We start from the raw sequence: 23450 nt of genomic DNA, 5'->3' as shown, positions 1-23450 counted from the left end.
ATTAGTTATGTGATCTACCCATCTAATCTTCAGCATTCTTCTATAGCACCACATTTCGAATACTTCTATTCTCTTCTTGTCCAAACTATTTATCGTCCATGTTTCACTTCCATACGTGGCCACACTCCATACAAATGCTTTCAGAAATGACTTCCTGACACTTAAATCTATACTCGATGTTAACAAATTTTTCTTCTTCAGAAAAGCTTTCCTTGCCATTGCCAGTCTACATTTTATATCCTCTCTACTTCGATCATCATCAGTTATTTTGCTCCCCAAATAGCAAAACTCCTTTACTGCTTTAAGTGTCTCATTTCCTAATCTAATTCCCTCAGCATCACCCGACTTAATTCGACTACATTCCATTATCTTCGTTTTGCTTTTGTTGATGTTCATCTTATATCCTCCTTTCAAGACACTGTCCATTCCATTCAACTGCTCTTCCAAGTCCTTTGCTGTCTCTGACAGAATTACAATGTCATCAGCAAACCTCAAAGTTTTTATTTCTTCTCCATGGATTTTAATACCTACTCCGAATTTTTCTGTTGTTTCCTTTACTGCTTGCTCAATATACAGATTGAACAACATCGGGGAGAGGCTACAACCCTGTCTCACTCCCTTCCCAACCACTGCTTCCCTTTCATACCCCTCGACTCTTATGACTGCCATCTGGTTTCTGTACAAATTGTAAATAGCCTTTCGCTCCCTGTATTTTACCCCTGCCACCTTCAGAATTTGAAAGAGAGTATTCCAGTCAACATTGTCAAAAGCTTTCTCTAAGTCTACAAATGCTAGAAACGTAGGTTTGCCTTTCCTTAGTCTTTCTTCTGAGATAAGTCGTAAGGTCAGTATTGCCTCACGTGTTCCAGTGTTTCTACGGAATCCAAACTGATCTTCCCCGAGGTTGGCTTCTACTAGTTTTTCCATTCGTCTGTAAAGAATATATTGTAATATATTATATATAATTAATTAATTAAAAAAAAAAGCTCCTGTAAGTAAGGAAAAAGTAGCTTGAAATAGAAGAAAGTGGCTACTAAATTGTCAGATCAGTGAGAGCTCCCCCTTTTTGATTGTTATTTTGCTGTTGAGGATATAGATGTCCACATGGAGAAACTGGAAAGTAGGGCACTGTCTTACATTCCCACTGATCTCTCGGGTAAATCACTGTCGCTGAGGGAGGAGGACATGGGCAACAATTGGGACGCCAATCGCATTTGGAAGAAATGCAGCTCCTGACACGGGAGAGGCCTTTCTGCATCTGCTTGCAAGATACTCATTTTAAAGTCACTGATACCTCTGCTTTGATTTTAAAGTCACTGATACCTCTGCTTTGATTTTATTCTGATTGGACTAAGGATGTGTTGCCCGTGGGTTTGGCAGAACCATCAGTGTTGAGCTTGTTAGATCTGGTCCACCACAGTGGCTCTGTAGACAGCTTCCTGGAGGAAGCTCATGTCCCGCCAGCAACTAACTCTTGGCAACCTATGCACAGCTGGTATACAATTGACTCTATGCAAGGACCTCCAGCTGCTACCTCTTGTCTGTGTTCATATAGTTCCCACTCAGAACCTCCCTAGATATCCTTATCTTGACTGGTTTCAAAAGTTGCTTTGGAGGTGAAAGTGTACCAGTGGCTTTTTGAAGTGTCCAGTGTGGTGCATGTTCCATTGGTTGAGAAAGAGAGAGTGATTAGGAAAGAGATCACTGTCACTGAGGTCACCATGGATGTATCTCTGGATGAAGAGTGAGATGCTTGAGCTGCAGATTGACCTGAGGCCATGGGGCCATACTGAATGTGCTGCATGGGTACAAAAATAAATCCTCTGTAATGTTATGTCCAGAAAATCACAGTGGACAGATTATGCGCCACGTAAAGTATTTACCCAGTCTTATGATTTGGATGGATCTCTTTCACGACTAGGAAGAATGTTGATCCCTCCATTCTGATGATGGCTTAGTTAAGTTTTCCACCACTATCCAAATTAGACACATCTACGTAGATGGATCAAAAATCAATAACAAGGTTTGTTTCGCTTTTGCATCCTGATGGGCACGAGAAATGTTCTCTGCCAGGTGCATGCAGTTTACTGCAGAGTTAGTGGTCTCATCGCAGGCTCTGCAGTATATTAAAACTTTCACCACAGAGAACTACCTGGTTTTTAGTGACTCCATGGGCTGCTTACAAGGCATATCTTGGTGCTAACCATTTGGTTGCTAAAATCAAAGACCTATTAGTTCATCTCCACAGCTCTGAAACAACAGTAATGTTCACCCGGACACCGAGCCACGTAGGTATTCTGGAAAATATACTCTCTGACAAATTAGCTAAAGAACCAACAACAGGAGACAAACTTGAACTGGGGTACCAGGCACAGACTTAATATTGCAACTGCAACATCAAATTTTGAAAACCTTGAGATATGGAATGGCGGGCTATCGTGACCCTCAACAAGCTGAGAACAATCCAGGATACAAGCAGTTTGTGGTGCTAAACACCATAGACCATGAATTTCAATATTGCAATTTCCTGAAATCTCTTGTAATTTAGGCAGTGTGTTCATTCACTTTTGCCATAAAACCATTACAGTTTAATTAACCTTTTTAAGTTTAAGCAAAACCTTGCAATGAATCGAAACATTAAAAGCTTTCGTAACTATAAAATTCTTTAAGTAACACTTTACAATCAATAAATAAAAATACGCCAAGACATTTCAGAATTTAAAAGAATAAAATCACTTGAAAGATTAGCAATAAAATCTCAAAACCAGGCCAGCCACTTTGACAGTAAGTGGAAGTAAGGCACCTTGTATCCAAAATGGTCATGTACATGACAGCATTAATGTTAAGATTGATCCCCCCACCCTGCTCACATCACTTCCTCATACTGCTATGACTGCCAGCTGGTCCGTACATAAATTTAATAGAACAACTTCCAGTACATAGCAATAGCTACTGCAACATAAAAGCTGTTAAACCTTATGGAAACCTAAATGACAATATACTCTTTCAATACTTAAAGCCACCAGGGCTTGGACATAATTAACTGATGCTTACTTTGTGTAATTTCAGACAAAGAATTTGTCACCAAGAATATTTATAAAGTATTAAGTATAATGATCAAGCTGATCACCAGAAGTACCTTGTGTGTTATCACTGCTTTAATCAACAGTTGCGCCAAATAGCTACAGCAGTAACAAATAATGTGTCACCAATAACACAGCTGACACCACAGCTTACTACCTATAAGAAATTGGGTCAGTTTAGACTTGAACAACAATAACAACTAGCAAATTTAAGTATTTTTAAATAGCTCCTAAATCACTTTATGCACTGCCATCTTTATAATTAATGAATGGCCTTTCTGTTGTTGCTATGCAAACACCTTCTGTTGTGTTACTATGCAAACACAGGAAGAATCACTTAATTCAAAGGTATCTATGTCTGGTAACCAGGATGGCAATTCTCGCATAGGTTTACTGCAACATATATATTTAGAACAGGATAAGTGCTTAACAGTAACCAAACTCTCGGTGTGTTCTTCACCATCAGTGCTGTGATTCTGTTCCCGTAGATGTCAGCACCCTTAGAGGCCCATCCAAAGCTGGCCATGTTACACCCCATATGGGCAGTAACTTGTTCCACAAGCCTTTAATGGGGAACAAACAGTAATTACATTTACTGGGAACTGTGATCCACCCTTCGAACTAGGCCGAGGTAACACACACCAAGTGCGTTATATGGAGATACTATGAATTTCATCACAGTTGGCAGAGCCCAACAACAACATATACAGCACAAGATACAACACACAGCTCTCTGGCGTACTGCTAGTCAGTGGCTCCTCCTCTATTCTCCGGAAGGAAGAGCATTCACTCTAGTCATGCCAGGTGAACTCCAAACCCTTACACTCTCTGTATCCCTCCAGGAAACTGGTCTTACTATCTCTTGTAGCGCCACTCTGCTTTACCTTTTAACTAACTGTGCCAGAGTCCTAGTAGTCAGAGCTCCAAAACTAGCTCGAGATATCAAAGAAAGATCACTACAGATATTGAGACAAAGTCAACTGTGCCATGGCTCACTGTCTACCTCAGATACTCGCAGACAGTGGGCTAGCAGCTACCAAAGACCTACATTTCCTGAGTGAAAGAGAATTTTATAACAAAATTTAATGCACCTCCACAGCTTCCTCTTGCTGGGGGGAGGGGGTGCCCTGAGTGGCCTCAGGCTACTTTCTCCCTGCTGTTGTGCATTTTTAAATTTTTATGTATGCATTTTACATATCTAACTGTTTCAGGTGACTAGCTCTCTAGTCCATTCAGTCTGCATTTTCTCATTCCTTTTTAGTTTCTTGCCCCATTTTAGTTCTACTGTGGTCATGCCTCATGGTGTATACTTTGGTGACCACCTACAGGTTTTAGCTGCCTGGATTTTATCTCACTTTTAACTATCTGGCTAAAGTTAGTATCACATACATTTCTGACATTTGGAACTGGCAGTTCTTTTCTTGTTTCATATCTTTTTACATCATTTTTGTTTAAATTTAGGGCTTGATAACCAACTAGTTTAAGCCCTTTAAACCAACAACCTGCCATCACCAGCAACAGCAGCAGCAAATATTTTTGCTGAAAGGGTTTTCCATGTATGCCTTCTCGAGCACCTTGCAAAGTATGATGTGGAGTTACATGCCATAATGATAGCACTGGAGTAGGTTCAGAGGCTTCACAGTGTGAAATTTCTTGTCTGCTCAGACTCATTGCAATACAGCTGAGCTACCAAATGTAAACAGTGGACTAGTTGATTCATATCCTCCATGACACCTTACAGCAGATCCAACACTGATGCAAGGAGGTGCTCTTTTGCTAGGTGCCTGGACATGTCGGTATACTGGGATATGCCACAGCTGAAGCAGCATGCATCATTGGGAAACAAAATGGTTGGAAGTGGCGAACAAACTGCGGTCATTCAAATTGACCACACAGGTATGGTGGACTTTGTGCCAGCCACACCAATGGAAGGAAGCGCTGCTCACCAGACTGTGCATTGAACATTGCCCAGTAACGCTTGGTTGCCTCCTCTGGCAGTATGATTTATCACTCTGTGAGGTTTGTGGTGTGCCACTTTCATTTCGATGTGACTAAATAGACATTAGGGTAACCCACAGTTTTGATGGAGATCTGCCCACGATCCTAACTGATGCCGACACCAGTGTAACACGGATTTTGAAATATTGTGAACTGCTGCACCTGATCCCTAAAGTGTTGGTGCTCTGGATGGGTGAATTGCCCTGGCAGTTTGGAATTTTTATTAATAGGTTTTTAGGATAAAAGTTTTGTGCATCATGACGGTAGTTTTTTATAATTGCCGAGTGGACTTTCATGTTTTGTAAGCACACCTCCACCTGTGGGGACAGCCTCCTTAGCCCCCCTTCTGCCCCAAGTGAATGGCATGCTGAACCCTTCATAAGGGGGCTGATGACCGTGCTGTTGAATCATCATTGGCCACATTGTGTGTGAAAGATTTTTTTCCTTGAGTGTATGGATTTAAATTACTCTTTGCAGTATGTAAAATAGATTAAAACCAGTATGAAAATAAGTTACTGCAAGTGAGAACATTTTTAATGTCATGCACCTGAATTTCATCTTTCCTGTGGTGCTCTTTTCCGAGGTTTGTTGATTTTACCCAACATATAAGAGACTATGGAATTGAGTAGAGACAACCTGACCACTCTGTTTAAGTTACTCAGGAACAGTTTTCCGCACCACCAAAAAATAACTTCCTCTGTGTAAGAAACTGTTTATGTACAATTGCACAATTAGAGCTTTCAGTCATTGTATCACCATTATAGTGACGCTAATTCATCCTCCTGCCAATTGCAAAGTTATGACTGTGATATTATTCTTGGACACACAGCATAGTACTATTTGGACTTTTTCATCAGCAACTAGGCAGCTTTCTGAAGCTTGTCAAAATTTAGATAATGCAAAACCCAGTGGGCAACTGTCGCTCATGAATGAGCAGATACACATCATATTATAGAGAATCATTGCTTTAAAATTGTGGGACACAGCAGACATTGTGATATATATTTACTCCTGTTGTATGGAATTACATGGAGAATCTTTTCCAGAAGTTATATGCCAGATGGATGCCGAGAATCTGACACATAAACACACATCCAAATATATGGTGCTTGCATTGACATTTCTGCAGTAGTTCCGTAATGGCAGTGCTTGGTTCGTGATAGGACAGTCGTAGGCGATGAAACAGGGTACACATTTTATTTCACAAACCAAGCAGAATAGTCATCGGCCTTACTGTTGATTTCCATGTAAGACTAAATTCAAGCACTGTGTCTGTGCACTAGATATTAATGGTGTTAATGGCTTGAAGGATATTCTGCTCATTGACTTCTTGTTCAAAGTTCAATTCTGACTTTTTTTGTGAAAATTGTGCTAGGCTGCTCAGGACAAGAAGCACGAGGTACTCTGTGCAAATGTTGTACTATATATATATTTCTTTTGTGTCAGTGGCTTGGTGCCAGTTTTCCAGTTATTGCCTCTCTGGGGGATTAGATGTACCTAACCTACTCCAGTTATCAAATTGGGGAAAGGGAACCTACAGTTTAAGGTGGAATCTGGACCACCTGTCATTTCTCTTGAACCTCCATACCATTGAGAGTTGAATATTGGGTTAAAAGGCAGACTGAAAAATCTGTGGCGCACTGGGATTCAACCCCACAACCTTTCAGTTTGCAGGCATGCACTTTACTGATAGACCACCAGGCACAATAAGAGATGTGCTGATCTATAATAATGCCCATCCACATATGACTCAATGTTATCCATTTAATGCAAGTATGGGTTTCGTAGGTGTTTACTATTCATGTTATGGTCTGTCTTGTTCCTATTAAGTTCTTTCTTTTTACTTATGAGTAAATATCCTGTTAATATTTTCATGGTGCAGTCAGCTGTCATATACAGGTTCCTGTCAAACGCAAAGGACATGTTATAGAATCCAGGCTAATGTGTTGATGTACCACTACTATTATTGTTATTATTGTATCTGTTTTAATAACTATTCTAGACAACTGTTTTCCTTTGCTTCACTGCTGATAAGAAACATGCTGTCTGGAGAATCCATGTAAAAGAGGTGATGAACATTAGGTAGAAGTGCCAATAAAAAGTTCAGCAGTGTATTTTGGCTTTCAGACTTGCACTTTCATTCATAGTGCACAGATATGACACATGCAGCTTGTGTCCGCAGCTTGTGGTCTAGGGGCTAGCTTTGCTGCCTCTGGATGATGGAGTCTCAGGTTTGGTTCCCAGCCAAGTTGGGGATTTTCTCTGCCCGGGGACTGGATGTTTGTGTTGTCCTCATCATTTCATCATCGTCATTTGTGAGCGTGACTGGATTGGATTGTGAAAAGAAAATGGACTGTGTAAAAAGTGGGACTTTGTATGGGTGCTGATGACCGCACAGCTGAGCACCCCACAAACCAATTATCATCACAACAACATGCAACTTGCCCAATCTATGAAGTAACCAAATCCAGTCTTTTGCCACCCCTACATCCACATGCATCAGATAAATGAGGTGCAGGCCTGTCCTGTGCATATTCCCTCTGTGCAGAAAGTTCTAGTTGTCACTGTTATATCCCATCCCACTGAAGATAGGACCACCTGCAGTAATACCCAAGTCGTACATTAGCTCCAATGCACTCACTAAATGGGTTTTTATATGAGAGTTGTTAAGGCACTAGAAGTACAGAATTCATAAAGTGCATAGGTGATAGTTGCCTCTTCAGGACATTCTTCAATCCAGCAGTACTGTCCTGCTTCCAGTGGGGGGCACTTCCATCCCTGTTGCTCCCGCACCACCTACCTAGGGAGCACTGCCCCCCCCCAACCAACGGGGAGACCAGTCCCCACTTCTCAGTTGGAGAAGTGTATGTCTTCTTCAGCTCCTCTCACTAGGAAGGGGTCCCTTCCCAGGTTTCTGCTAGTGGGTGGCTGAAAAGCCCAAAAGCAGCTGGTCGTAGGGCTTCATGATCATCCTCAGTCCCGGTGACTGAATTAGTGAAGCCCTCCCAGCCAGAGAAACCCAAGGAGCAGCAAGAGGAACCCAAAAAGATGACCCCCAAGACCAAGGGAATTGCGATGGCACCCACACCACTGCTACCTACAAGGTCTGCGTCTGAGGATGGGGTGGAGATTCTGGCGTCTGCTGAGGACCTAGATATCAGCGGATCCTCAGACACAATGGATATAGACTGCTCAGGGAAAAAAGTTGGTGGCGGCAGGTGACCCTGAGGCGTAAACTGCCTCATTGAATGTTTCGTGCTTTCCCAGCCTCACGATCACATTATCCTCAAGTGAATTACAGCGGTTTTTTCCACCACCTGGCTGAGCTACTACAGTGACCTGCTCTCTGCGTTGCCCTCAACAAAACCTGGTTCCCAGCAATGTGGACCCCTGCCCTTTGTGGCTACACGGGATATTACAAGAACCATAGCGAATATAATAGTGTAAGGTGGAGTTAGCATCTACTTCCTGAACTTGGTGTGTAGTGAGCCTGTGCTCCTTCAAACCCTCTTGAAGCTGTGGCCGTCAGGATACGGACAACGCAGGAAATAACTGTCTGCAATGTATATCTTTCTCCAGATGGTGCTGTACCCCTGACTTGCGTTGGCTGCACTGGTTGATCAACTCCCTAAATCTTTCCTACTTTTGGGAGATTTTAACACCCGTAACCCCTTGTGGGGTGGCACCGTGCTTACTGGCCGAGGCAGAGGTGTCGAAACTTTACTGTCTCTGTTCGACCTCTGCCTCTTAAATACTGGGGCCGCCACACATTTCAGTGTGGCTAGTGGAAGTTACTCGCCCATTGATTTATCACTTTGCAGCTCAGGGCTTCTCCCATCTATCCACTGGAGAGCACATGACTACCTGTGTGGTAGTGACCATTTCCTCATCTTCCTGTTACTCCTGCGACGTCATGCCCATGGATGCCTACCCAAATGGGCTTTTAACAAGGCAGACGGGGAAGCCTTCACATCTGCTGTCACCGTTGAATCTCCCCCACATGGTGCCATCGGTGGTCAGCAGGTAATTACAAGTATTGTTTCTGCAGCAGAAAATGCGATCCCTTGATCTTTGGGGTGCCCTCGGTGAAAGTGTGTAGCTTGGTGGTTGCCAGAAGTCGCTGAGGCAATTATAGAGTGTTGGCGCGCTCCACAGCCACATAAGTAGCACCCTTCCCTAAAGCACTTAATAGCCTTTAAACGGCTCCATGCCCGCGTTCGCCAGCTTACCAAAAGACGGAAACAGGAGTGTTGGGAGAGGTATGTCTTGACTATTGGGTGCCATACATCACCTTAAGTCTGGATGAAGATCAGATGTGTTTTTGGGTACCAGACCCCAACAGGTGTCCCTGGCGTTACCATCGATGGTTTGTTATCTACCGACGCAAACACAATTGCCGAGCACTTCGCTGAGCACTGTGCTCAAGCATCTGCATCGGATTATTACCCCCCAGCCTTTCGCATTCTCAAACGCCGGATGGGCGGATAGTCCTCTCATTCACTGCACGCCACAGTGAACCCCGTAATACCCCATTTACAGAATGGGAGTTCCTTAGTGCCCTTGCACATTGCCCCGACACAGTGCCTGGGCCAGATCAGATCCACAGTCAGATGCTTAAACATCTCTCGTCTGACTGCAAGTGACATCTCCTTATCATCTGCAGCCGGATCTGGTGCGATGGTGTCTTTACATCACAATGGCGGGAGAGCACCATCGTACCAGAGCCCTAACCTAGCAAAACCCACTTGATCTGGATAGCTAACGGCCCATCAGCCTCACCAACGTTTTTTGTAAGTTGCTAGACCGTATGGTGTGTCGGCTGTTAGGTTGGGTCCTGGAGTCACGTGATCTACTGGCTCCATGGCAGGGCAATTTCCACCAGGGTCTATCACTGATAATCTTGGGTCCCTCGAGCCTGCCATCCGAACAGCCTTTTCCAGATGCCAACACCTGGTTGCCATCTTTTTTGATTTAGGAAAAGCATATGACACGACCTGGCGAAAGCATATCCTTTCCACATTACACGAGTGGGGTCTCCGTGACCCGCTCCCGATTTTTATCCAAAATTTCTTGTCTCTTCGTACTTTCCGTGTCCAAGTTGGTGCTTCCCATAATTCCCGCCATATCCAGGAGAATAGGGTCCCGCAGGGCTCTGTATTGAGTGTATCTCTATTTATAGTCACCATTAACAGTCTAGCAGTAGCTGTAGGACCATTGGTCTCACCTTCACTGTATGTGGATGACTTCTGCATTTTGGACTGCTGCTCCAGTACTGGTGTTGCTGAGTGGCTCGTACATGGAACCATCCACAAGGCGCAGTCATGGGCTCTAGCCCACGGTATCCAGTTTTCGGCCGCAAAGTCATGTGTAATGCACTTCTGTCGGCGTCATACCGTTCATCCAGAACCAGAACTTTGCCTTAATGACGATCCACTCACTGTAGTGGAGGCATATTGATTCTTAGTGCTGGTTTTTTACACCCGATTGTCGTGGCTCCCTCACCTTCATCAGCTTAAGCGGAACTGCTGGCAGCACCACAATGCCCTCCGTTGCCTGAGCAACACCAGTTGGGGTGCAGATCGCTTTACACTGCTGTAGCTCTACAGAGCCCTTGTTCAATCTCGCCCTGACTATGGGAGAGTGGTTTACGGTTCGGCGGCATCCTCAGCGTTGGGTTTACTCGACCCAGCGAATCACTGTGGCGAGACTAGTGACAGGAGCTTTTAGGACGAGTCCGGTGACCAGTGTCCTGGTAGAGACTGGGGTCCCTCCATTGAAGGTTAGACATGCACAACTGCTTGCCAGTTGTGTTGCACACGTTCGTAGTTCTCCTGCACATCCAAAATACTGTCTACTTTTCCCACCGGTATCGGTTCATTTCCCGCATCAGCGGCCCGGTTAAGGGCTTACAATTGCAGTTTGTGTCCAATCCCTTCTTTCTGAACTGGAGAACTTGCTTCACCACCTATACTTGATATCCATTCACATACACCTCCATGGTGTACAACCAGGCTGCGGCTTTGCCTGGACCTATCACTTGGCCCTAAGGACTCAGTTAAACCTGCGGCTCTCCTCTGCCACTTCCTGTCAATTCTTGCCATGTTCCAGGACCATTAAGTGGTTTACAGCGACGGCTCGGTGGTTGATGGTCATGTCAGCTCCACGTATCTCCATTTAGGACATATTGAACAGCATTCATTGCCCAGTGGCTGCAGTGTATTCACTGCAGAGCTTGTGGCTATATCTCGTGCTCTTGAGCACATCCGTTCATGCCCTGGGGAGTCATTTCTTCTGTGTACTGACTCCTTGAGTAGCCTACAAGCTATCAACCAATGCTACCCTCAGCCTCCTTTGGTAGCGACCATCCAGTAGTCCATCTAGGGCCTGGAATGGTCCAGTCGTTCAGTGGTGTTTGTCTGGAATCCAGGTCATGTTGGAATCCCAGGTAACGAAATTGCCGACAGGCTGGCCTAACAGGCTATGTAGGAAACGCTTATGGAGATGGGATTCTCTGAACTTGAGCTGCGTTCTGTGTTACGCCGCAGGGGTTTTGGCTTTGGGAGAGGGAATGGCATAACAGTACGCACAGCAAACTGTATGTCATTAAGGAGACTACGAATGTGTGAAAGTCTTCCATGTGGGCCTCTTGCAGGGAATCAGTTGTTCTTTGCCGGTTCCGCGTTGGCCATACAAAATGGCTAACGCGTGGGTACCTCCTCCGTTTCGAGGACCCATCTCGGTGTTGCTGTGGCTCACAAATGACGGTCGTTCATCTCTTGCTGGACTGCCCACTTTTAGCCGCTCTGTGGTGGACTTTTAACTTTGGTATTGGGCAACAGTGCCACAACAGCAACTTTAGTTCCATGTTTTATTCGTGAGGGTGGGTTTTATCATTTGATCTAAGTTTTTGCGCATGTCCTTTGTCCCTCTGTGTCATTTTATTCTCGTGGTTGGCCAGCCACTGTAATCTGCTTTCTTGTTTTACTCTCTTTTAACTGTTTCTTGCGTGTCTCTGTTGTTTACTTGTCCTCTTTTGTTCATATTAGCGTTTCTTACCTTTTCTTCATTCTTGTGGTTTTTCCCTTCTTTCTGTTTTGTGTTGTATGTTTCATTTGTTTTATTCTCCCCCTGTGGCGTTGTTTTATTTGGAACTTGGGACCGATGACCAAGCGGTTTGGTCCCGTCCTCCCTCTTTTAAACTGACCAACCAATCCTCCTTCCATGTTCCTGCCCCCATTCCCAGGATAGTTGTCTTAATTTCGCGTAATCCACATTACACAAGTTTGAGGGCTTCCCAACACCACCATTGTAATAATCCGTATCTAAATTTTATGTAATGGATGATGCTATAGTTCCTTATATAAGGCAGAATTCCAATATAAGTATTACTTTTGAAACGTGGAAATCAGGAGGTACAATATCGTAAAGAGTATTATTTATGACAACATTTACTGAATGTTGACTGACTTTTAGAATAAAACATTTAAATTGTTTCAGTGGGTGCAGCAGAGTATTAGGAACATCACAGATGATGTGGAAAATTGTCGTCTGTCGTATGTAACTCATGCTGACATCTGCAGTTGTTTTGACGACACAATGCTTGCCATTCAGGCACCCAATGGATCAGAGCTTGCTGTACCGCCTGGAAATGATAAAGTGAGTAAACTGTGATTTAATATAGTACTTCCAATTTGTGGTACATATATTGGTTTCAGAACTGTACATTGAAATTAAGAAATAACTTGTCTCTTTGCATGTAAGGCAGTAGTGGAGTTAATGTATTGTTTAGCAACATATATGTAGGTGTTCAGATTAGAGGCACAGAAATGCTAACAATGAAATATTCTGGCAGAAAGAGCATGATTCAGTTCTTTAGCCTGTTTGTTATACCTTGAAATCTGTTGGTAATAATTTTACATCATACTGGAAACTTCTTGACGTTACACAATTAATGGAAGTAATAATTTAAAGATAACCACTCACCATATAAGTGAGACTTCAACGGATTCATGAACAAGATTGAAATTGTCACTAAGCTTTGACTGTGTCCTGCCGTGAAAGTAAGAGAATAGATGAAATATATATTGGCACATATGATTACATTATCTGGATTACACAGCGTAATTGAGGTAAGGTGTTATTGGGAGGAATGTCTGAGAGAAGAGAAAGTTAAGGGGGAGCATAAGGAAGTGAGGTGAGGGTGTAATGGATGGGGGAGGGAATGGGAATAAGGACATAGGCTATGACTGTGGCACCATTGAGCTTCCCAAGCTGCAGACTGGGGAAGCTGCATATGACACACAGTAAAGTGGAGTATTATTCTAATATTTTTTGGGAATGTTGGGCAAGGTAGAATATTGGAAGAGGGAGAGCACCGATAAGAGCAGTGTGTGAGTGGTATAGCTCAAGATAGACTGGAAAGAGTCGGAGGAAGAATCAAATCCACAGGGACAAGGTGGAAGTGGATGTGGAATGGGAACTAGCAGATATTGAGATGCTGTTTGGAGGAGTGGTACATTTGTCAGAGGTTGCAAAGCAACATTTGTAGTTTAATATGCTATTCTCAGCAGTACTCTGCCATTGGGTGGTCATCTCTGCTCTTTGCTGGTTTCATGAAGTTGCAGCAAAGTTGGCATATAACATGACTTTTCATATTTTCTGTTTGTGAGGATGATGCCTTAGATTTCCTAACAACAGACCTGAACTTTTTGAATCGGTTAATGTAGAGAGGGAATCTGTGATCATAAAGCTTGGATTGAATCAGTGACAGCAGGTTTTGTAAGGATTCTTAAAAAAGGAATTTTCTACTTAGCAGAGGGATTGGATACAATTTGCTAAGTATATGAGTACGCGACGTCAAATATCCAGTGCTGACAATGAAGATGGAGCAAAAATGGATAAAATTCAAAAGCATCGTCAGCAACTTGCACAATGATGTTCCAAGCAAGGCTTTAAGGGATGGGAATTGTCCACTTTGGTTTAATAGCCTTGTTAGAAAACTGCTACTTATACAAAGAGAGCTTCATCACAGATTTAAGAGAAATCGAAACCTAGATGACAAAGGATAGCTGAAAGAAGTGAAAATGGGGGCAAGGAGAACAAAAAGAGAAATTTTCAATGAATGTGAAAGTAAAATTTTGCCAACCAATCTGATTAAAAGCTTTGAGAGGTTTTGGTCTTGCATAAAATCTGTGAATGATTAGAATCATCTTTGTCAGTCACTGACCATGTTGTTGTTGTTGTGGTCTTCAGTCCGGAGACTGGTTTGATGCAGCTCTCCATGCTACTCTATCCTGTGCAAGCTTCTTCATCTCCCAGTACCTACTGCAACCTACATCCTTCTGAATCTGCTTAGTGTATTCATCTCTTGGTCTCCCTCTACGATTTTTACCCTCCACGCTGCCCTCCAATGATGTAGTGGTCTATAAAGAGGTAGCAACATTTTGAGTGATCTTAACTGGCATGACCACATAAAACAAATAGTATGAAAATCGGATACCATACTGAGATTCATAGGAAGAATCCGAAGGAAATTAATTCATCTATGAAAGAAGTGTATTGGTTTAGTAGAAGACAGGCAAGATCCAACAAAGAGTAGCTTGTTTAGTCACGGGATTGTTTGCTCCTTGCAAGAATGTTATTACCATGCTGACCATACTGACTGCAAAACGAGAGATGACAGAGAGCGTAAATACTGAATGTAGTGTTCCAAAACTGTTTCTATGTGCTAAATCATAATACAGTCCATCCATTCAATAATTGTAAATATGCCGAAATGGCAGAGATTGAGATAAGCCCTCACAGAATAGAAGAGCAATTGTAATAGTGGAAAGGCATCTGGGACAGATAAGGTGCTTGTGAGATTAAACAGAGATTATGCGAAAATCATGCTCCCCTTCTAGCAGCAGTTCATCGTAGGATGCTGTAGTAATGAAGGGTACCTAACAACTTGTAAAATGTGCAGGTAATTCGTGTTTTCAAGAAGGATTGAAGGACAGACACTCATAATTATAGTGTGATATCAGTCTATCACAGAATTGTGGATCTTATTTTATTCCCATGTACTACAACATTTTTGGAGAATGAAAATCTCTGTAAAAATCAATATAAATTTCGCAAACAGAGAACCTGCAGCCCTCTGCTTGCTCTGTTCCTCCATGAGATCCACGGCACTTGTGTGGACACTCTGTCGTCTTCAGAAAGACATTTGACACAGTCCTGCACTGTCGTTTACTGGGGAGAAGAAAAGGAACTTACTGAATATTAGAGATGATTTGTAACTGGATTCAAGTCTTCCTTGCTGAAAGAACTCAACACGTCACTCTTAATGCAATGAAATCAATAGACGTAAAGGTAATTTCGGGAGCACCTCAAGGAAGTGTGGTATAGGACATTTGCAGTTTTTAGTATAAATAAATGACATAGTGGACAACTTCAGAAGCTCCGTAAGGCTGTTTGCAGGTGATGTAGTGGTCTATAAAGAGGTAGCAACATTTTGAGCGATCTTAACTGGCATGACCACATAAAACAAATAGTAAGAAAATCGGATACCATACGGAGATTCATAGGAAGAATCCGAAGGAAATTAATTCATCTATGAAACAAGTGTATTGGTTTAGTAGAAGACAGGCAAGATCCAACAAAGAGTAGCTTGTTTAGTCACGGGATTGTTTGCTCCTTGCAAGAATGTTATTACCATGCTCAACGAACTACAGTGGCAGAAGCTACAAGAGATGTATTTCTGATCTGCAGGGATGAGCATTCTCTGAGAATAATGTGATTTGTGTATTTTGGATTTCTGCAGTTCATCATTGATCCCAAGGACAGACTCCTTGGAAAAAAAGAAATGATAAATAAATAAAAAAATGTACACGCCACACAGATTCCACAAAAATGTACACACCACACAGATTCCACTAAGCTATAATCCATTCATCATAAGAATAAACTTGATGGAAACAAACACAAACGCGATGATTGGTCAGAAGCTGTAGCACATGTACACTGGTGGTGTTACGCTCTTGGAAGTAGTAGATATCTTATTACTAAGTTATGTTAAATGAAACTTTTAAGATTTCAAATGTATTAACGGTCATCAACCTTTTTCTTAATAACGCTTTGGCTACGTAGTTTTCATTTCAAAAATCGTGTACAGTCACAGCCTCTGCAGCGTTGTGCTGTAGATTGTCATACTGTTAATGTGCAGTATAAAAATCGCTGAGGCTGCTTGCTGTTTCGTAGTGAAACACGCATGTGGAACACTGTTAAAAAGTGCCAAGAAATAGGCTGTTCTTAATGTTTTTCATAAATTTACGAAGATAATCGGCTTTGAAGTTTTTCCAGTCTTGTATACAATGCTGTTGAGTGACAAAAAAACATAGTTTGTAGTGCGGTCGGTAGTGTAATGGGATGTAAACAAAATGCTTACTCGTGCATTGGTTCAGATCTCTCCAGTATTTCCCCCCCCCCCCCCCCCCCCCCCCCCTCCCTCCCTCAATTTGAAATACCTACATCTTGTAATTATAAAACTCATAATCATTTTTATGAATAATGCACGACTTCTTGTTTCTAATTACATATTGGACACAAAATTCTTGTTCCCATTTCAAATATAAATTCATAATTATCAATATTTTATGAAAGACTGTTCATAAAAGTTGTTTAAATTAAGAAAACATAGCAATTTAATTTTTAAGGCAAAAATGAAAGTCCAAATCCTCTTTATTTGGACTATGTCCGTTGTTTTATACCACAGAGGTAGATAAGTATCGTAGAAACATGAAAAACAGTCATTTTCACAGCATTGAGCACATCAAACAAATGCTGCATTTTTACATTTGCTACTGTACCATTACAATATGACCCCAACAGAACTGATCTGGACCCAAGCTACTCCACCCGAGTACACAGGTTGATATACTGATATCAGATATCGTCACAGAATCGTTTGAGTCTGTTTTTTAGACCTTCCACTGTGTTGCAAACAGAGGAACCGAATCTGTGTTGGGTATGATGGTATAAATAGTGAGCTTAGCCTGCACCCAAGTGTGCAATGCTAACTGCCTTCACGAAATCAGCCATCTTCTGAAAGGAACTGAGTATAGTTCAGAACCCAAATGGCAGTTGGTTGAACATAGCGTCCTTGATAGCTGCTGACAACCTTGTCCACATCTTTTATGAGACCACCCAGCTAACATAAAGACTGTACAAAGGCATTCTTTTACAACCTGTCTGCTATTTCCCTCACTGGCTCCATCACCTGCCTGTATTAGAAATCCCAATGACAGCCAAACCCATCCTCTGCAGTTGTCCTGATTGTGCAGGAAAATTGGCCACTGGCCAACCAGGAGAGGCATCCCCTGCTGACTCAGATGTGTTATCAGAACTGGGTGGCACCTCATACCTATTCCTATGGGTTAAGGAGCCAGCCATGCTGTCAGTTCCCACCTTCATCCTCCACCCAGAGACATGCGAACCCACCACCAACTCATAGAGCGGAGAGAGGTTGTTCAGATTTGGTGTATCAGAAGACACAGCAACTGGACACCAATGCCTTCGAAGGTGTCACAGGTCTGATAGTTGGTGCCCAGGTGTTACTACAGCTTTGAACAGTTGTGTGAAGCTTTTCGACTGGCCAACACAGCTTCCAGCTGCTAATAGACAGCAGCCAATTCTCCTTGTGTCTCCACACAAGAAGCACGGTCCATATCTGATCTTATTGTGTAACAACATGTATAACATCCCAAAAATACAAAGCAGTCCAGAGTAACTGAGAAAGAACAAATGGACCTCATCAACAGAGAAAATTACTTGACAGTTGTATTACTGAAATTAGGATGTACACTAAATTATAAAGGAGAAGAATAAACGAACACTAAAATCTGTTCTACAAAGTTCTCATTTTTCCCTAATGTAATAAGAATTTTCAAGCAGTTGAAACAGAAATAAATTACACCACTGAAAACAGATGACTCAGCAGTTAATTTTCACTAGAAACTCTGGTCACACAAAAGCTAATGCTTGTAAAAAACATGCACAGTTCTTACAAAGCTCTCTCATTAAAATAAGGTTGCTATGTGACAGCTGGATGCACAACATTCCTGATACAAGTAGCAGCATGGGGCTGCATTGTCTGGTGTCGTGCATGTGAGCAACTGACCCCAGCTAGGAGATCTCTGTAGCCAGACAGTTTCTTAAAAAAAAACTGGTGCCCTTAATCTGCAGTAAGACGACACAATTAACTTTACTTACAAACTTACGGCAAAAGGAGCAACATGTATTAAGATTACAAAGGGATTAATCTTTATGGTGAATTTCATCTTTTATATCATCTGCTACAAAGATCGCCAGCCAATTTCTTCAAATGTATGAGCGTGAGCTTGTATACATTCAACTATATCATCTTTGAATTAGATACATTTTTTCTTATGTGGACCAGAACTTTCAGCAGCTGATAAGTACGTAGAATGACAATCGAAAATACAGAAGAATGACTGTTCCTATTATGGAGATGTATATGGCTCAGTGGTAGTATCTTTGACTAGTAATCTGGAGTCTTCTGGGTCGCGGGTTCGGACCCGGCAATTTCTTAATTTTAACTGACACAGTTACAGTCGCGTCACCTGTTAGATGTACTAAGTTGTATCTACACTCTTTACATGGCATCGCAAAGTATACATTGTAAGGTCTCAGCCTCTACATCTACATGATTACTCTGCTATTCACAATAAAGTGCCTGTCAGAGGGTTCAGTGAACCACCTTCAAGCTGTCTCACTACCGTTCCGCTCTCGAACGGTGCGCGAGAAAAACGAGCACTTAAATTTTTCTGTGCGAGCCCAGATTTGACTTATTTTATCGCGATGTTCATTTCACCCTATATAGATGGGTGCCAACAAAATGTTTTTGCAATCGGAGGAGAAAACTGGTGATTGAAATTTCACGAGAAGATCCATTGAAAAACGCCTTTGTTTTAATGATTGCCACTCCAATTCACATATCATGTCTGTGGCACTTTCTCCCCTACTTTGCAATAATACAAAACGAGCTGCCCTTCTTTGTACTTTTTCGATGTCATCCGTCAGTCCATCTGTTGCAGATCCCACACCGCACAGCAATACCCCAGAATAGGGCGGACAAGTGTGGTGTAAGCAGTCTCTTTAGTAGACCTGTTGCACCTTCTAAGTGTTCTGCCAATGAATCGCAGTCTTTGGTTTGCTCTACCCACAACATTACCTATGTGATCATTCCAATTTAGGGTATTGGTAATTGTAATCCCTAAGTGTTTAGTTGAATTTACTGCATTCAAATTTGTGTGACTTACTGCATAATCGAAATTTAGCAGATTTCTTTTAGTACTCATGTGAATAACTTCACAATTTTCTTTATTCAGAGTCAATTGCCACTTTTCGCACCATGCAGATATCTTACATAAATCATTTTACAATTCGTTTTGGTCATTTGATGACTTTACAAGACGGTAAATGACAGCATCATCAGCAAACAATCTGAGACAGCTACTGAGATTGTCGTGCCAAAGTACTCTGACACATTAAATGCCTAATAAAACATTGAACACACATTAATTTCCTAATAAAACACGAACACCTAGACACACACACTCAAGTTGGCCCTTGCTTGCGAGAATTGATTGGGGGAGGGAATTGTAATTTTGCTTGACTCTCTGTATCGTCAAAGTAGTATTACATAGACTGGTTGCATGGTGCAATCGCATGCACGTCTGGGTTTGAAACCTGGCAGGTGCTTTAAATTTTATTTTTAAATCTTTATTGAAATGTATGAAGATGGCATGAGATGGTATGTTCCCGAAAGAACAGATACCATTGATGACTGTGCAGTTTCTCTACAATGAAGTGATGATTAAATCGAAACCCTTAGCTGCTGACAGGTATTGTTGATATACATCAATGGGGACAGCTGAAAATGTGTGCCCCGACCAGGACTCGGACCCGGGATCTGCTGCTTACATGGCAGACACACTATCCATCTGAGCTCAGATGTATATCAACACCACCTGTCGGCAGGTGAGTTGTTGTTTTTGTTGTTGTTGTTGTTGTTGTTGTTGTTGTGGTCTTCAGTCCTGAGACTGGTTTGATGCAGCTCTCCATGCTACTCTATCCTGTGCAAGCTTCTTCATCTCCCAGTACCTACTGCAACCTACATCCTTCTGAATCTGCTTAGTGTATTGATCTCTTGGTCTCCCCCTACGATTTTTACCCTCCACGCTGCCCTCCAATGCTAAATTTGTGATCCCTTGATGCCTCAAAACATGTCCTACAAGCCGATCCCTTCTTCTAGTCAAGTTGTGCCACAAACTTCTCTTCTCCCCAATCCTATTCAATACCTCCTCATTAGTTAGGTGATCTACCCACCTTATCTTCAGTATTCTTCTGTAGCACCACATTTCGAAAGCTTCTATTCTCTTCTTGTCCAAACTAGTTATCGTCCATGTTTCACTTCCATACGTGGCTACACTCCATACAAATACTTTCAGAAACGACTTCCTGACACTTAAATCTATACTCGATGTTAACAAATTTCTCTTCTTCAGAAACGATTTCCTTGCCATTGCCAGTCTACATTTTATATCCTCTCTACTTCGACCATCATCAGTTATTTTACTCCCTAAATAGCAAAACTCCTTTACTACTTTAAGTGCTCATTTCCTAATCTAATCCCCTCAGCATCACCCGATTTAATTTGACTACATTCCATTATCCTCGTTTTGTTTTTGTTGATGTTCATCTTATATCCTCCTTTCAAGACACTGTCCATTCCATTCAACTGCTCTTCCAAGTCCTTTGCTGTCTCTGACAGAATTACAATGTCATCGGCAAACCTCAAAGTTTTTACTTCTTCTCCATGAATTTTAATACCTACTCCAAATTTTTCTTTTGTTTCCTTTACTGCTTGCTCAATATACAGATTGAATAACATCGGGGAGAGGCTACAACCCTGTCTCACTCCTTTCCCAACCACTGCTTCCCTTTCATGCCCCTCGACTCTTATAACTGCCATCTGGCTTCTGTACAAATTGTAAATAGCCTTTCGCTCCCTGTATTTTACCCCTGCCACCTTCAGAATTTGAGAGAGTATTCCAGTTAACGTTGTCAAAAGCTTTCTCTAAGTCTACAAATGCTAGAAACGTAGGTTTGCCTTTTCTTAATCTTTCTTCTAAGATAAGTCGTAAGGTTAGTATTGCCTCACATGTTCCAACATTTCTACGGAGGCAGGTGAGTGTTTAGATTTAATTATCATTTTATTGAAATGACTTTGATCACTGTTTTTATTCATTTAATTGGTTTAAATGTATTTTTTTTTTAATTTCTATTCCTATGTTACATCATTTTGATCATCATATCAACTTCTTCATTTGCTTTCATTTTTCTTCTTATGATGCTTGTTCTGCTTAAAATCGTTGTTCATGTTATTTGAATGATTATATGTATTAATTTTGATTTAATTTCTTCCATTTTATCATCCCTTTTTTTTCAGCCATGTTATTGCATTAATTATTTCTATTCCTTATTTTGCTTGAATTTTAATAACTTTTTATTCCTTATGTCATTTAAATCTTCATCTGCGTTATTTTGTCCATAGAGCAATAGGAATTAGGGTGTGTGTGTGTGTGTGTGTGTGTGTGTGTGTGTGTGTGTGTGTGTGTGTGTGTGGTTTTTTTTTTATGATTACCATGCCAAAAAATGCACGTCTTGTAATGAAAAATACATTTTTCACACCACTGCACAGTCAATATAAATAATTATCTTTTGTTTTTTAACCAATTGGTCAGCATTTTCAAATAATTGAATATTATAACAGATAATACAATTAAATCTGCGTTTACATAAATTCTGAGTGTAAAAATAATTGATACAAAGAAAAAGTGGAAAAATCATATGGTGGTTAAAATGTGACAATGAAAAAAAAAATAATGATCAAAGTCATTTCAGTAAAGATTTTAAAATATAACAAAATTAATGCACATGATGGGATTCAAACCCACAACCTTCTGCATGTGAAGATGTTGACCTATCCATTACAGCAGCAACCAGTCTATGTATTACTGCTTTTGTAACACTACTTAGCATCAAGCAAAATACCAAATTTTCTTGTCAGTTGCTTAGAAATGAGGGCCCACCAGGGCAAATGGCTGCCGTGTGTGATAGCTGGGATCTTCATCTACAGAACCATGTAGGTGATTTCAAAAAGTCGATCCCAGCACTGGGAGGCTTTTCCTATCAGACAAACCATTACACAAAACCTTTGGTCAATTTGTTTCATTTTCAAGTATTATTCAGGAAGCATTGTTTTATTGACATATCATTTGCCTTCTAAAGTCATCTGTTCGCAAACTGTCCTAAATGTAGTACTTGATTTGAAGAAAGCTGTCTTGACAGTTAAACCTCACACTAATGGATCTTTCTATTCACAAAATGGATAGGCCTTGAAGAGGTGAACTGTTTGACAGTTCATCTACATAGCTAGCAGTAGCTGTTCGTAAAATACTTAATTTTTTTTTTTCTCAAATGACAATTTAAGTTTTCCTTAATTACCGTGTGTGTGTGTGTGTGTGTGTGTGTGTGTGTGTGTGTGTAGTCTTCTTTTTGATCCACTCAGACGTTTGACCGAAACATTTAGAGTGTTAATCATATGACTAAATGCATCCCCTTTGTGTGCTGCCATTTTCAAAAAAACTCGTTTCAGTATGAACTATTCATGAAATTTGACTATTTTTAGGACCACGTGATTTGTGATGAACAGGAATGGAATTCCGTACACCATGTGTGACCCATTCACCACATATACCATCCAAAATCTTGAGAAATGAGAGAGGTATCATTCTGTTCCCAACTTTAAGTACAATTTTGATATGTTGACTACATTCTATTTGCAGAAATTTGTGACCTAAATTGAAATATATGCAAAGTCTACACAGTGCATTTCTTGCATCTGCAAATTCCGTGCAGTCATTTACTCAGTTCCCTGCAGCACAATAATTATGACGAATAACTTAAAGAAATTCGGTTGTTTATCAAGCAAAGATATCAAGCTGTAAGTTGCGAAAGAATCAAATTTTTTCAGCTGATAGTTTTTAAATTGAATGATAAGTATTTCATAGCAGCCGCCAAGTCCGCTTCAGTGCTTTGCAGAGAAGACTCCTAGCTGTAGTTGGCGCTGTCACTATCACTCGTGCTGCAGCAACAAGATTCAAAAACATTTGAACACAGACGTTGCCTGTTGTAGCGGATGACAAGCAGCGAGCTGGACACCACCAACCTAGGCCACTTCCATAGCTATACCAGTGGTCATGTTTTGTTGTCTGACGCTGTTGGCCACATCTGTCACTCACA

General features: G+C 41.4%; 1 protein-coding gene across 1 annotated transcript in view; it reads left to right on the top strand.

The window, feature by feature from the left end:
* The window catches only part of LOC126485364 (transcription factor E2F5-like), a 69523-nt gene that overhangs the window by 17399 nt on the left and 28674 nt on the right, over positions 1-23450 (top strand). Inside the window, exon 4 of the mRNA XM_050108867.1 lies at positions 12579-12737. Coding sequence (XP_049964824.1) covers positions 12579-12737 — 159 coding nt within the window. The remainder of the gene's footprint in view (positions 1-12578; positions 12738-23450) is intronic.

This window comes from Schistocerca serialis, chromosome 1 (genome assembly GCF_023864345.2).
Source record: "Schistocerca serialis cubense isolate TAMUIC-IGC-003099 chromosome 1, iqSchSeri2.2, whole genome shotgun sequence".
In the NCBI taxonomy this organism is placed as follows: Eukaryota; Metazoa; Arthropoda; class Insecta; order Orthoptera; family Acrididae; genus Schistocerca; species Schistocerca serialis.
This window is presented reverse-complemented; position numbering and strand designations above follow the sequence as displayed.